The 14657-nt window shown below is 41.0% G+C and overlaps 1 protein-coding gene across 8 annotated transcripts in view; it reads left to right on the top strand.

The window, feature by feature from the left end:
- RBMS3 (RNA binding motif single stranded interacting protein 3) overlaps window positions 1-14657 on the top strand; it is a 1402476-nt gene that overhangs the window by 511576 nt on the left and 876243 nt on the right. For all 8 annotated transcript variants that reach the window (XM_078151263.1, XM_078151264.1, XM_078151268.1 and 5 more), the window contains one exon: window positions 5863-5919. In XM_078151263.1, the coding sequence (XP_078007389.1) occupies window positions 5863-5919 (57 nt within the window). The remainder of the gene's footprint in view (window positions 1-5862; window positions 5920-14657) is intronic.

The raw sequence follows: 14657 nt of genomic DNA, 5'->3' as shown, positions 1-14657 counted from the left end.
TGTGATTTTGAACTCGTAGAACTGAGGTATATCTTAAAATGTGGACCTACAACTGTTTCGAGGATACTTTTCATAGAGTTTCAGTATAGATGGAGCACTCTAAGACTGAAATGACTGAAGAGCTAGTGAGATTCAAGAGCAGTAAATTGAGGGCACTTAATCACCCTGATAAGAGCCCTGAGAAAAATTAAATGATAGCTAGTAAATAAAGAGAGGAGAATATTCAACCAGTTTCAAAGATCAGGCCTATTCATAAGACCTGGAAAGTGGAAAGTGATCAAATATTGATCTTTAAGGTCTTTAAGGGACCTTAGAGTGAATCAAATCCAGCTGCTGATGAGTAAACCAAGGCTCAAAGAAATTCAGACACTTTTAGAAACCTAAGTAATGGAGAGGAAATTTGATCTCCTTTTCCAAATTCATCACAACAATCTGGTTGTTTTCTTTCCTTCCAAGAGATAAAGAAGATGGACACAAATAATAAACCAAAGTAAAAATGGTGAGTGCTGTGTAATTAATGGACACAAATAATAAACCAAAGTAAAAATGGTGAGTGCTGTGTAATTAAGCCATTTCTTTATAATACATTCACTAAAATATCGCAAGCAGCAATACTTCAAAGCTGCTTGTCCTTTCTATCAGTAAGGCAATGTGAAAATGAGATGCTAGGTTTCTCCATTGCCCTTCCCAACTATACCCTTTGTGAAGGCTAATGAGCTTCCCAAATTTAGTCAGAAGTAAGGAAATGGAAACTTGAGAATGATTTGCAGAGAAATAATTGTCTTTTGATTTTAAAAATCAAAATTTGAATTTAAAAGTTTACAATAAAATAAATTGGGGATTAGTAACAAGATGAAAGACAACGTGGTTTAATGGAAACAGGTCCGGACTCCTTGTTAGGAAGCCTCAAATTCAAATCTGCCTTGGATATATCCTGACTGTATGACTCTGGGCAGGTCACTTAAACTCTTGATACCCCCAAACAATTCTAAGGTACTTCCTCACCAAGGCCTTCCTATGCCAGTCAAATCATGTATCCATTCTACTAAAAATCTCTTAAACTCTTGGTATATTTAGTCAAGTGATTCTACCCCTACACTCATCTCCTGCATTTAATTTTCCCTGAGTCAGTTAACAAGCATTTATCAATTGCTTTCTCCACTCCTGGCGTTCTACTAAGCATTGGGAATTCAATGGCAAAAGTATGGTATTTTTGGCCTCAAATTTACATTTGAACAGGTGATAAAACACCTAAATAGACCTATGGAGGTCAATACATACAACTTCAATAGCTTAAAACTGCACTAAGACATTTAGAATATCCCATATATACAAAATGAATATTATAAGGTAACTTTGGGAGGGACTAAACTAGTAGCTGGGAGGTTTTGTGTAGAAGGTGATGCTTGATTTGAGTCTTTTTAAAGGAAACCAGAAATTCTAAGAGGCAGTTGTGAAAAGGAAGTGAATTTTAGAAAGAGGGGAAAGTCAGCATCAAGACACATAGAGGAAAGATGAAGTATGCTATACTCCCTGGCTAGAAGGCCAATATGGTTGGATTATAAAGTACCTGGAGGGGGCCAATGGGTAATGAAGAGTAAAAAGGTGGGTAGGAACCAGACTGTGAAGAAATAATTTCTTCCTTCCTTCCTTCCTTCCTTCTTTCCTTCCTTGAAAAACTTGAATATATTTGTAGGCAGCAGAGAAGGAACCAGTAGAAAGGAAAAAAAAAACTGATAGAGAGGCAGAGTATTCAAAATGGGGCAACCTCTTAGAGAAAATGAAAAAGAGTGAGAATAGATAGCTGTAGTGTAGTTGACCTTGGTGAGGAGAAGGATTACCTCTTTATCAGTGACTAGATAGAGTAAAGAGGGAAATAGTCAGGGGTGATGCCAATGGGTTGTGAGGTGAAGAGGAGGAGAAAAGAAGCATTTCTCGATTAATATCTTTAATTTTTTGTTTGCTTAATTATGAGGCAAGCACATGAGTTGAGAAGGGGAGTAATGGCAAACCATGGTATTCTTAGGAGCTAGCATTACTATAGAGATTTAAGTTTTATAAATCACTTTAACTATTTTAGCTCCCATTTGATCTTAACAACAGTAGTTGAAATTAGGCAAGAAATTATAGCCATTCCTCCTCCTCCTCCAAACAATTTCTTCTTTGAAACTGTCATTAGTAGGAATGGTCTACTTACCATAGCAGAAAGGAGGCTGAATTAAATGAACAACTGAAGAGAGCTAGTCAATGGTCAGGTGTCTGTCCACCACTACTCAGTTACCTCCCATTCTGCTTCTGACTTCTCTTCATGCTTCTCCTCTCTCCCTTGAGCTGGAGGCACATTGGTGGTGTCCATCCAAAGCATATCCTACTCTTTGGGAATATACTTGTAATTAGGTGGAACTCAAAGAGCTTAGCAATGCATTTCCCTGTTGGTAGAAGGAGTTTTGATTCCTAGAATATCTCTTTACCAATGAAATCATAGGTCCAGTCCTTATTCCCATGATGAAGATAAAGTCTTAAAGTGCCCTACTAATTAATTCTTATAAATCTGACCATTCTGAGGCTCAATTGTGCATTAACTGGCCTGGCTATTGTGTTATATGTGTATTATATATGCATATATGTATGCATGTATTCATTTATTCATTCATTTATATTGATTGATTTGCAGTTCAATGCCAGATTGGAATAATTATTCAGGTAATTCAGGCCAAAGGAAGTTAATCCATTTCATCTCAGTATCCCTCCCTTCTCCTGGATATTTCAATACTAAAGTGGATTTGGGAGCCCACTGATTCCAGTGCTCCTTCTGTTGGTGCAATGGCAACTGAACCTTTGCATCCTACATGATTCTTCTACGTGGGTCTTTTATAGATCTCTCTGAGAAGAGCCATCCATTGTACTTAAGTGCTTCTTCCACTCTTCGGACATTCTCCACTTTGATCTCTACAATTCAATCATCAAACAACGTGACCTATTCAGGAAAATCTGGTATCTGAGTCAGAGAACTGAAGTTTGGATCTCAGTACTCTTCATCATTAGTGGCTTGTGTGACCTTAGACAGGCCATAATTTCTCTGGACCTCAGTTTTTTTCACTTATGAAATGAGGAAGTTCAACTAGATCATGATAACATTTGAACTATGCAATAGCCTGTAGAAGATTAAAACATACAAAGAAATAATATTAAGATAGTAGCCGGTCTCAAGACCACTTCTATATGAGCTCTATTGTAAAATAAATGAGAAAAAAGAAAAAAAAATGAAGAACTCACTTTTTCTTGTGCTTTAAAGTCTGTAAAGTTGCCCTCATAGGTCCTTTCCAACGGAATCTATGACTCTAGGCTAGGGAAAGACCAGCAACCAATGTGACAAGACTGTAAAATCCTGTGCCTTCTTGAAGGACCTTGACTTGGTGATTTATTATATTATCATAACACAGTGAAGCAGTTCAGTAGAGGTGGTTATAATCATGGAAATGGAGAGGCAGTCATGGGGAAATGATTTAAAGGGACCTTGATTGAAATATCTAAAGCCAGAGTGCAATTAAATCTAAAGTTTGGGGAGAAGAGAAAGAAATCTAAATGAACTTGATGTGAGCACAGATGCTATGTCTAAGGAAACATTTTTGTTGAAGCCCTTTAGAGAGGGCCAGACTTACCCTATCATTGAAGAAGCTAGCCACCCACAGCGATTTAAATGGCATTAAGAAGCCCTGCTCTCTAGCATTCATTCCTAATATTTAGTCAGGACTGATTTCATCTTTACCTTAAAGTTTTTCTCCAAGTTAAAATGAAAACAACATTTAGATGTAACAGGGTTGGCCTTATCAGTCCACTAATGTCTCAGTGTGAATAAGTTCCTGGAGAGATCTAGAGGACAGGTCCCTGCATTCTGGGTAGGCCCCCAGGAAGGCTTTTTTTATGAGAGGACTTGGAGAGGAGCCATATAGGATCAGAGGGCATGGATAGGTTGTGATGTGCCCATCTGGGTATAGTGCCTACATTTGCAAGATCACAGATCCAATGAAGAATTAAAGTCTCAAAATAAATAATTTTATCCTATATTTTCCTAATACGGTCTTTGATGGCAAAGGGGACGGAGATATCAGGAGGTCACTTGATTGGGAGTAGGGATGAGGAGGGAAGTACATGCCATTGAGTTAGAGACACTGGGGAGACCAGAAGGGAACTTGGAAATCATTTCATATTATTTCAGATGAAGCACAGAGAGAGGACGGGTGTAGCACAGCTGCAGAGCCAGTAGGAATGACAGAGGTCATCTAATCCAACCCCCTTGTTTTTCAGATGATGAAACTGAAACCTAGTGAAGTGACTGACTCAGGGTCACACAGAGAGTCAGTGGCAAAGTTGGGATTTGAATCTGGCCCCTTTCAATCCAAATCCAATACTTTTTTCCCATTTTTGCCAAAATGGCACTTTTTAATACTGAAATGATAAAAGGGGAAGGTATAGTAGAAAAATATGTAGAAGACAGACATCTGCCTTACAGCCTGGCCCAGGGCCAGTCCCGCCTGCTACGGATTAATCAGACAGTTACTATGGTGGGAGATCTAAAGGGATTAGACCATTTAAAATGGCCTGATAATTTTATTCCCACTAATATTTGTTGTTGGGCAGGATAAAATATTCATGGTAATTGAGGCTTAGTGCTTCAGGGATATGGACATAAAATGATGTTCTATGGAGCCCATACGATTCCATCCTCTTCCCTTTCATCTCTGTATAATTTTATAAGCACATTACAAGGTTTTTGCCCCAATTAATCTGCCTATGGTTATTCAGTTTAGCTTCTTCTCACGGTCATTTCCACAAGAATGGATCTCAAATTTCTTTCCAGAGCTGTCATTAGGGAAGAGTTTTGGTCTTAAAGCACAACCCACTTGGGATCATGGAGAGGCTGAACAAGGTCCTTAGTTAGTGGATTGCCTGGACTCTGCTGCTTCCTTATGCTGGCTGATTGCCTTTTTGGCTGCTTCATTCTTTGTTAGCTCTTTCACCAGGCAATAGTCAGGGCAGGCCTCCTCATTTGTTCTACTCTGGGAAAAGTTTGGAAGGGAGGTGAGAGCAGGGCTGGCTGGAAGATTGTCATTTTCTCTATGGATTGCGCTTGTTTGTTCACTCATTCATTCATTCATTCAGCTCATCATCAGTGGGAGATCCCCACCAAGATCAGATCACAAGTCTGAACCCCCTTCCTTCAACCTGCAAATAAAGAATGGTACAGATTTTAAGAACTTTATGTGTTTAGAAAATGCAGAGGTGACCATGACAGACAAATCAGGTCAGACTTCCTGGAGTAGGTGATATTTTAACTGGTCTCTGAATTCTGGATAACTTAGGAATATATCCCCATTGATAGATGTAACGGACCAAGAGTAATGTCATTAGTAAAGGCAGAAAAGCCAATAAACACCAAAAAATATGAGCTTAAGATTAGAAAATTGAGTTCAACCCACTAATTTTACAGGCAAGGAAACTTGAGGACCAGGTAGGATCACTGATTTAAAGGTATAATGAACCTTAGAGGGCATCTTGTACAAGCCCCTTATTTTACATTTGAGGAAACTGAGACCCACATAGGGTAAGGCATATTGCTAAGGCAAGATTTGACCTCACTCAGGCTGGCTGGCATAGTTGATTTGCCTTGTGACGTGAGTCTAGAAAGGCAAGTCTTAGGCATGACCATTGGCAGCTGAGCCCTGGCTAGTGTATGTGGGATGGGGGGTGGTCATAAGAAGGGAGGGGGGCTTGATACAATTTGAGAGCTTGTTTTTACTGTGTAACAGTAGCTCTGCTGGAGGGTCTCTTAGTAATTAAATCACTGTGCATTTATTTCAGAGAAGCCTGGGACGCGGGAGCCTGGGGACTTGCCCCATTTCTGCAATAGAATATTCTGTAAGTAGAAGAGCATTTATTGTGTTTGTGTACTTGTTCTTAAAGTAAGAATTGTATGGCTTTTGTGTACAATTCATCACTGGAATGTTTCTCCATATTTTCGTATTCTGGACAAAACCGACACAAAGAACTGACCGTTCCAGGCCATTCAACACACACACACTGATGGCCATCCTTTTCATCTGCTCTGCTCATACCTTCACAGACAGATTTTGAGGTCAATAGGGGAGGGCAAGGGCTATGTAATTTCTTACTTCCAAAGTATGGTAACCTGGACCTTTCCTCTGAAGGTATGATGACTACCTCAGTAATCACTGATGTAGACTACCTGCTGCTATGCTTAGTAAATGAACCCAGCCTTCCATAAAAGCACTTTCCTCCTTCCTTTAACCCCAATTTGGAGGAGAAAGCTGAGACATCTCCCTGTGCTCGTAGTGTCTGACCTAAGTAGGGGAGGAAACTTGATCAAAATAAAATCTGTAATGGATAGAGTTACCTGGAAACAGAGCAGAGAGAATTGGAGTTTTGCTTTCTGGTTGTAATATTCTGAATGTGGTGACTGAAAGCATAATAATATTATTAATAATTGCAGTAATAACAATACTGGCATATTTCTATGGTTCTTTAAGGTTTGCGAAGTGCCTCACATGATCTTTAGAGACATTGTGTGAGGTCAAGGATCTCTAGTTAGAAGTATCTTGGAGGCCCCATTTTCTTTCTAACATAATATATAGTTCTAGGCATGGGCAGGGCATGGAAAGAGCACTGAGCTTGGCATTAAAGGACACGAGTGCATCCTGTTTCCTCTTATTAGACAACTCCAACTCTGGCTTGACCGTTTTGCTATATGATGAGCTGTGGGCACCACTTCCTCTCTGGGCCTCAGTTTCCTTAATTTCAAAAGTAAAATGGTTGGGTTAATGGCCCCTAGCGTTCCTATTAGCCCTCAATCTGTGATTTGGGGTTACCTTCCAACTCTGAGAATCTATAATTCTGTGTTGGGCAGAGCTGGCACGGCAGGAGAAAACTGGAACTGGGGGGGGGGATGGGGAAGGACACAAGTGTCTCCTTGTCCCTTTCCATTAAGTCCCTGTTCATTTGTTGTGCTGCTGTTGTTTTATGCAGAGACACTGAGCAGGTATTCTACTGTAGGTGGTTGAGTTATTTGTACAGTGCCTTGAGCTCTTTGGATAAAAGGAGCCTTTAAAAACCTCATAAAGTTTTATTGTGTTCCCTCTGTGTTCAGGCCCTCACATGAAGTGCTAGGGGGGTGTTAAATCACTTCACCACGGAGACAGCAGAGTCCCTGCCCTTAAGCGATAGCGCATGCCCTTCACTGCCTTCCTTTGGGCCACACCTCCCTTCTCAGCATCTCCTGGAAAACACCATTGTCCACTTCCTTAGTGGAAGAAATTGAGGGTTCCTCTGCATGCAATCCAATTGCATGGTAAATATTTCATTCTTACTATGTCCATTTGGGTTTAAATCTCCCACTCGCATCTCTCGCTCCCTTCTCTTCCACTTTCCCTTCCTCTTCCCTTCCCTTTCATTCCCTTCCCTTCCTTTCTCTGAACTTCCCTTCTCCCTTCCCTTCTCCCTTCCTTCTCCCTTCTCTTATTCCTTCCCTCCCCCACTACCCTTTCCTTACTTCTCCTGACACTCCTATTACACCCTGGGTAGCAACTTCCTTGTGAATCTGTGCAGTTTCTCAAGGGGAAAGGCTTTGGAAACTTTTGCTCCATAGTTACATTCCAAGCTCAGCATGAAAGGCTGAGAATCCACAGTGCTGTCTGGCATGAGATTTTTCCAGAGGCCCCATCCATAATTCTTTCATGCCAACAGCAGGGGTTTCCAGATGTGTCATTAGGGCTGTGGGCAGACATAGTTTGCTGGACCTGCAAACCTGAACCCTTGGCTCATGAGACACTTGAAAAATGCTACAGTGGAGGCAATTTTTCTCCCTCCACAGCCCTCCTTTCCCCAAATTCTTGCATGCTTATTTGCTGCTTTCACTAGCTTGGAGTCAAAGTAGAAGGGATAAGGTGTGGAGAGCGAGACTGATTTGCAATAACCATAACACTGGCTCTACCAACTGGGGCCTGGGGGCCTTTGAGTGTCTGGCAAAGGCTTAGGATACTTTTTGCTGGGCCTCTCTATTACTGCAAAAGAATCTTACAATGTATTTGCCTATTTGTGAGACAACCTCTTAATTCATGCTAAAAGCATTTATTAAGTATCTATAAATGTAGAGTACTCTGCTGGGCACTGGTGGGGGTTGTTTTATAAGGATTGGCCAGCATGGTTGGGCTCCATCCTTGGGGAGATTCTAGGGGAATAGACCCAGGGCTGAAAGAGACCTTGTGGGGCCTCTAATCCAAGTCCTCATTTTACAGATGAAGAAATTGAGACCCAAAGAGGGAAATGAGCTGTCCAAAGTTACGCAGGCAGAATTAGCATTTCAACGTGGGTCTTCTGACTTTGAATCCATTGCTTTCCCCATGAAACCAGGCTGCCTCCCAAGGGCAGGAAAACCAACTTTAATTTCAGTTCATGTGAATGTGTGTGTATCAAATAAGTATATATTTATATGTAATAACACATGAGCATACATATACACGTATGAAAACACATGCATATGTATATACATTTATATATGCATATGTGTATGTATATTGTAAATATGAGGATATATGCACATATAGATGTATACACAACTATGTGTGCATACATAAGCATTTATATTTACAAACATACTTACATAGAACTATACATACACATGTATAGCTCAAAGAAGGTTCACATATGTGCATATGTTTGTATACCTTTATCTCCATCTCTCTGTGCACATGCTCACCTGCTAAGGGCTCTGATTTGCTCTACGTTTCTTGCCCCTGTACTAAGAAAATTCCAGGCTGCTCCACATTCCTCCCCTTCATTGAAACTGTGTTCCAACCAAGCTGGCCCACGCTTTCTTTGCGGCACATGCCATTCCATTTGCTGCCTCCTTGCCTTTGGCTTAGGCTGCCTGCCGTCCCTGGAAGGCTCTGTCTCTTCACCCTTGCCTTGGAATCTTAGCTCCCTCCAATCTCAGCTTCGGTGCTTCCTCCTCCAAGTGCGTTTTCCTGCTTCTCCTCCCATCAGCTTCTAGTGATCGATCTCCCTCACAAAAAATCATTTTAGATTTATTTTGCATGCATTTCATTTTTCTCCGATCCTCATATGTGTTGATATATAGTTCTGATTTCCCACCCCACCATTGTCCAAGAGAACTTTCTTGAGGAAGGAGATGGCTACATTTCTGTCTGGTTATCCCCAGCCTAGTACCATCCCTGGCACAGAGCACACATTTACTAACTGCTTGCTGATCGATCTATTGCTTCCTTTGTGAAGCATGGTTGCTAGGCACGGGGGATCAAAGACTAATTAAAACAGTTTCTTTGCTCAAGGTACTTACTTCCTGCTAGAAGCAACAGTGTGTACACGTATAAGTCAAAGCACAGTATATAAAGAGCAAATAGAAAATATTTAAATTGAGGGAGTTGTTAACCACTGGAGGGACCAAGAAAGGTCTGGTATAGCTGGTGGCACCTGAGCGATGCCTTGAATGAAGCTACATACCTACCTCTTCGGATTTGCTTCTGGTACTAAACTCTGTGTCTGTAACGGTGAATAGAGAAGGAGTAGTCCTTTAATATTTTAAAGCTTTGTCATTCCCTTCATGTGAGTGCTTCCTTTTCTGATAGGATCATGAGCAAACACTCTTTAATTAAGTAGATGGGGGGAGTCTTTGAAAGTTTCTGAGTTCAAAATCATTCATACCCCTCCCCCTGGGTCTGGCATGGTGATGGGGCCCTGTAGTTGGGCCCTAAGGTGACAGGCACATTTTCCAGTACTCGGGAGGTTATTGAAAGGCTTTCCCATTTGGTGGGATCTGACAAAGCTGTGCTCCATTGGTGTAATCTCCACTGATCCAGGGTCATTTTTGCATCAGGAAGAAGCCTCAGAGGAGAACGTAAGGGGCAGAAGGCGAAGAATAAACCTCAACAAAAGCAGTGTGGAGTAAGAGAATCCTACCAACTGAGAGGCTGAACTATAGATAAATTGCATAGAACCCAAACAGTCTGTCTCTCAGCAGAACTCATGGTGTTACCTCCCACAGGGGTTCTTAACTTGGGCTATTGGGAACTTTTAAAACATATATTTTTAAACTACATTTCAATAGAATTAGTTTCCTTTTGGAATCTTTACTTGATGCATTTAAAAACACTCTGAGAGTCCATAAGCTTCACCATTCTGCCCAAGGGGCCCATGATTACTTACACACACACACACACACACACACACACACACACACACACACACACACACACACACATGCAGATTTATACACACATGCATACAGTAGGCAAGGATAAAAACATAGAAAAAAGAGCCATGGAAAGGAGAAGAGTGGAAGGGATTCGGAAGAGCAGGTACAATAAACTTGGATGCCAGGCAGAAGGTAGCAAAGGGCTTTATTACCTCCTTCCCTTTGGGTCCCTTCTATCCACCCAGAACACGGCATAATTCTGTGCATTCCAACTTCAGTTCCTGCTTTTCTGGTATATTGAGCTCTTCAGAAGAAAAGCCTGACCTAAGAAGAGGTGGACCCATTCTACACGCATTCTGGTTAAATTTGAGAGCAGCTACTGTTTTGCTTTGGGTTTTGCATGCTCAGGGCTTAGCCCAGCCAGACTGAGTTAGTCTGCGTAGAAGTCAGTCAGTCAGTCAATCAATAACCCTTTTTTATACTGGGCCTTTAATAAGTGCTTGCTGATTAATTGATTAAAGTATACTATTGCCTGGGGACTGAGATAAATCCAAGCAGCACTGAGACTTCCTTAGTCTAATTCTTCCAGCCTAGCTAGTCTGACCTCATCTTCTCTTCTGCAAGATTGAATCCATCAGCTAATATAGGTTGTCACTGGTCAACTGAAAAGAAAAGTTCCCCAGATGTTTTCTACCAGTATTCCTAAGAAGATCACATCTGGGATGGCTGCCACTTCTGTTTTGAGCATCAGGCAGTAGGGGTAGATATTAGGACACATCTGAAAAACTGCTGATGGCTTTCACTAGACACCAGGCATGTCAGTCCTGGCACAGGGCCAGATTGCAACTGTCTGCATTCCTTCTGCATGTCTGCTGCAAGCTTATCTATTTCATATCCAAAGAGGAAACTTGCCTGATGTTGGAGTTCTGATATTTTCCTGGCATGTCCAAGATAAATTATTCTAACAAATATTGATGAACAAAAAGACAGAATGACCTGCTCCTTTACATTCCCAGGGATCAAGGACTGAAAGTATTCTTGAGAAAATCGATCTTAGGAGTGATGACTTTTTATTCACTCCTTGATCTATTAAAAAGTGGATGATTGCATAAGCCTGAAAAAGCAAATGGTGTCATTGTCACTTCATTGCATATTGATCCAAAGTCTGGAAGGAACTTCAAAGATCATCTTGCCTAAGTTATTTTTTTTACAAATAAGGAAACTGAGGCACAGAGAGATCATAGGATTATAAATTTTGATCTTGATGGAGTCCTAAAGGTGATCTAGTTTAACCCTCTCATTTAATAGACTGGGAAACTGAGACTAAGAGCATTTGAGTGACTTGGGATTGGAACCCATGTCTTTTCACTTCAAATCCAGTGCCCTGCCTAAATGAGAGAACAATAATACTTTATTAGAGTACTGTACAGTGGAAAGTGCATGTGATCTGCAGTTAGATCAGTTGTGTTTAAATGTGTTTAAATCCCATCCTCTTTGACACTCCCGTTAGGTCTTTGGCCAAAAACTTGACCCAGAACACTTCTGAGGTCCCCATGAACAATTCAGGATGCCATAATTGCAGGCGCTTCCAAAATACTTGGCATCTTCTTCTTCTTTTTAATTTTCTGCCAGGGAGGGAGCTCACTTTCAATGCTTACTTGGCCCAGCCCTTATCCAATTTCTGCATTCTGTTGGTACAACACACAAGTCTTCTCTGGTAATTTTGAGAAAACCCAAGCCTTCTCAAGTCTGGGAACAGATGGAACACTGAACTCAGCTCCATTCACAACAGGGACATGTGTTACTATCTGCCCGTCTGTTTTCACTTTATGCGAGATGTTCTAGTCGGCAGAGTTATTAGATTTCTGTATGTACACAAAGCTTTTGAAGTGTGCTTGCATACAGTTTGAGTTGAAGGAAATGAGGGCTAGCCATAACTGTTAACAGTTTTCTATAATTAAGGAGACCTTTGAGAAGCCTGATATTTTTAATAAATTTTCCAAGATTTGGTTTGTAGCATCATAGCCAAAACTATATGTGCATGTATTTGTGTGTGTGTGTGTGTGTGTGTATGTGTGTGTGTGTGTGTGAGTGAGTGAATGTGAATGTGCCTGTCAAGTTGATACTCAGTCCCTATGGATTATTTGTCCATACCAAGGGTAGGAGGGTAGAAAGAATACTTAGGTCTAGATTCAGAGGACCTGAGTTCAAATCCTGATTTTAACACTACCTCTGTCACCTTGGACAAGTCCCTGAACTTGACCTCATTTTCTTCACCTATAAAATGAGATATTTGGACGGGATAGCTCAGAGGTCTCTTTCAACTCTCTAGATCTATGACCTTATGATGCTATCCACTTTGCACTGGAATTTCAAAAGGTACCAAGAGCAATCAGGATTCAGTTTAATCCATTCATTAATCAGTCCCATTTTTACGCAGTTATCTGGGAGTATTTTGTATGTGTATGCATGCACATATGTGTCATCACATGCATGTCTGGTATAATTGTGATGGACTGCATATTTTGTTTTTGTAAAATACTGTGGTTGCCATTTCTGAGACTTTCATTGTTGATAGTAAAGAAAAGTAGAATCATTGATACTCAGCATTACAGAATGGAGAAGGGGAGAGGAGGATGAGAAGCAAGAGGAGGATGGGGAAGAGGAAGAGGCAGAAAAGAAAGAGGAAGAGGAGGAAAATAGCCCCAGGAGAGTGATTTGGTTATGTTTTAAACCCAACCAAACAATGGAGTTGTAAGATGCCTCCATACAAATTCATTCTTATTTTTTCTCAAATAATTGCTGCACAATTTTGCCTTCTATGAATCAAACTTTGAAGGACATGAAAACATCTGCTGTTCTGGCTACCACCTAGGTCAAAGGTCAGCCCCCAAATACAGCTGTACCTCAGTTTAAGAAAACCTGATATAACACCCCCCGGAACTGACAAAGCCAGATAAACCGGGAGGCAGATTTTTAAGCTCAAAAGAAAGGATCTATTGATTTATTTTAAAATAAAACAATAACAAAATAAGATCCCCCTTCCAATTTCCTTTAAATAGAAAATTCCTCTAGTTCCTTTGAAATTTGATTTTTAAAAATTTAATTTACACACAACCTTTTAAGAAACACATCAAGTTGTACCTGGCTTTAACTTATTAGCATAGTTTCTGGGATAAAGGGATTAGGTTTTCAGAGACTTCCTAGGTACAACTTTTCTCAAAGTCCATCTGCAGAAAAGGATGAGGTTGATGCTGGGATATTTAATGCTAGTTATGGTAAAGTCCTGGATGAAAATGGCACATGGACTAATCTGGTGGCCAGCGCTCATGTTTGAGTATACCAGGTGATCCAAGAAGTCATGTACCCTTTCCAGTTTCCATGATCACAGTCTCTAAAATGTGACTTCCTAATTGCTGGGGGTGTTGCCTTGTCTTTCATCCCCTTCACCTGCAGAGGGCTCAGAAATGTCAGTTGCCATCTGAAACATCTTTTCCCCTATCCCTCTACCCACCCCCAAGTGTTCTCATGGAAAGAAATTAAAGCAAGCCCTCTCTGGTGAAGCCTGCTTAATTTTCAGGCCTCCACCAAATGGGTCTTATTTCTTATGGAATGTTGTTTCTCAGGACTGGGGCAACTTGACCTTTTGAGGGCATTTTGAATAGCAGGAGCATGACTAAATCTGACTCTTTTAGTGAGTGACTAATTCGATGTGTGTCCTGAAGTTGATACCCATCATGCATAGCATAGTGCATCCGTAATTAGGGATGGTGGACAGGATATTGTGCTTGGAGAAGCAGACATCTTGGGCAACTTACCCTTGGTGTGCTTAGATGAAAGAGGACAACCACTATTTGTGCAACAGACCTGATTGGAGACTTCCAGGCGACCAGCTGCTATTTTTCTGTGCCCTGTTTTTATTGGCTGTTGCAATCTGCCTCTGTTGTTTGTGCTTATTCTTCTGAGGAGGGAGTAATTTGGGTGGCTGCAAGGTTAGGCTCAACATTCAACTGACATTCTCATAATACTAGAAATTGAGCCAGCTCTAAGGACAGTTATGAGCTAGGCAATTGTCGATTGTAATATCTGTATGCTTCGGTCCACCTGTTGATTTCCCGGGGCTCCCCCCTTTGCATACCTTTGCATACCTCCCCCAGTTTGCCCTTGTTGTCTATATCTCTTACTCTGGAGTCAGAGGATTGGATCCAAATCCCAGGTCTACCATTTACGAATAGCTAATTTATATTTCTATGGTACCATGTATAGAACACTGCATTTGAAGTCAAGACATTCAAATCATGCCTCAAATACTTATTAGTTGTGTGACTTTGGCCAAGTGATTTAACTTCCCTCAAGCCTCGGTTTCCCCTTTTATAGAATGCGGATAACTTCAGGCTCAGCACCCTATCCACTATAACACCTAGCTGAC

The sequence above is a fragment of the Phascolarctos cinereus genome, unplaced genomic scaffold (assembly GCF_003287225.1).
Source record: "Phascolarctos cinereus isolate Bilbo 61053 unplaced genomic scaffold, phaCin_HiC Scaffold_1;HRSCAF=81, whole genome shotgun sequence".
Taxonomy (NCBI): Eukaryota; Metazoa; Chordata; class Mammalia; order Diprotodontia; family Phascolarctidae; genus Phascolarctos; species Phascolarctos cinereus.
Note: the sequence above shows the minus strand (reverse complement) of the source record. Positions and strands in the feature narration are given on the sequence as shown.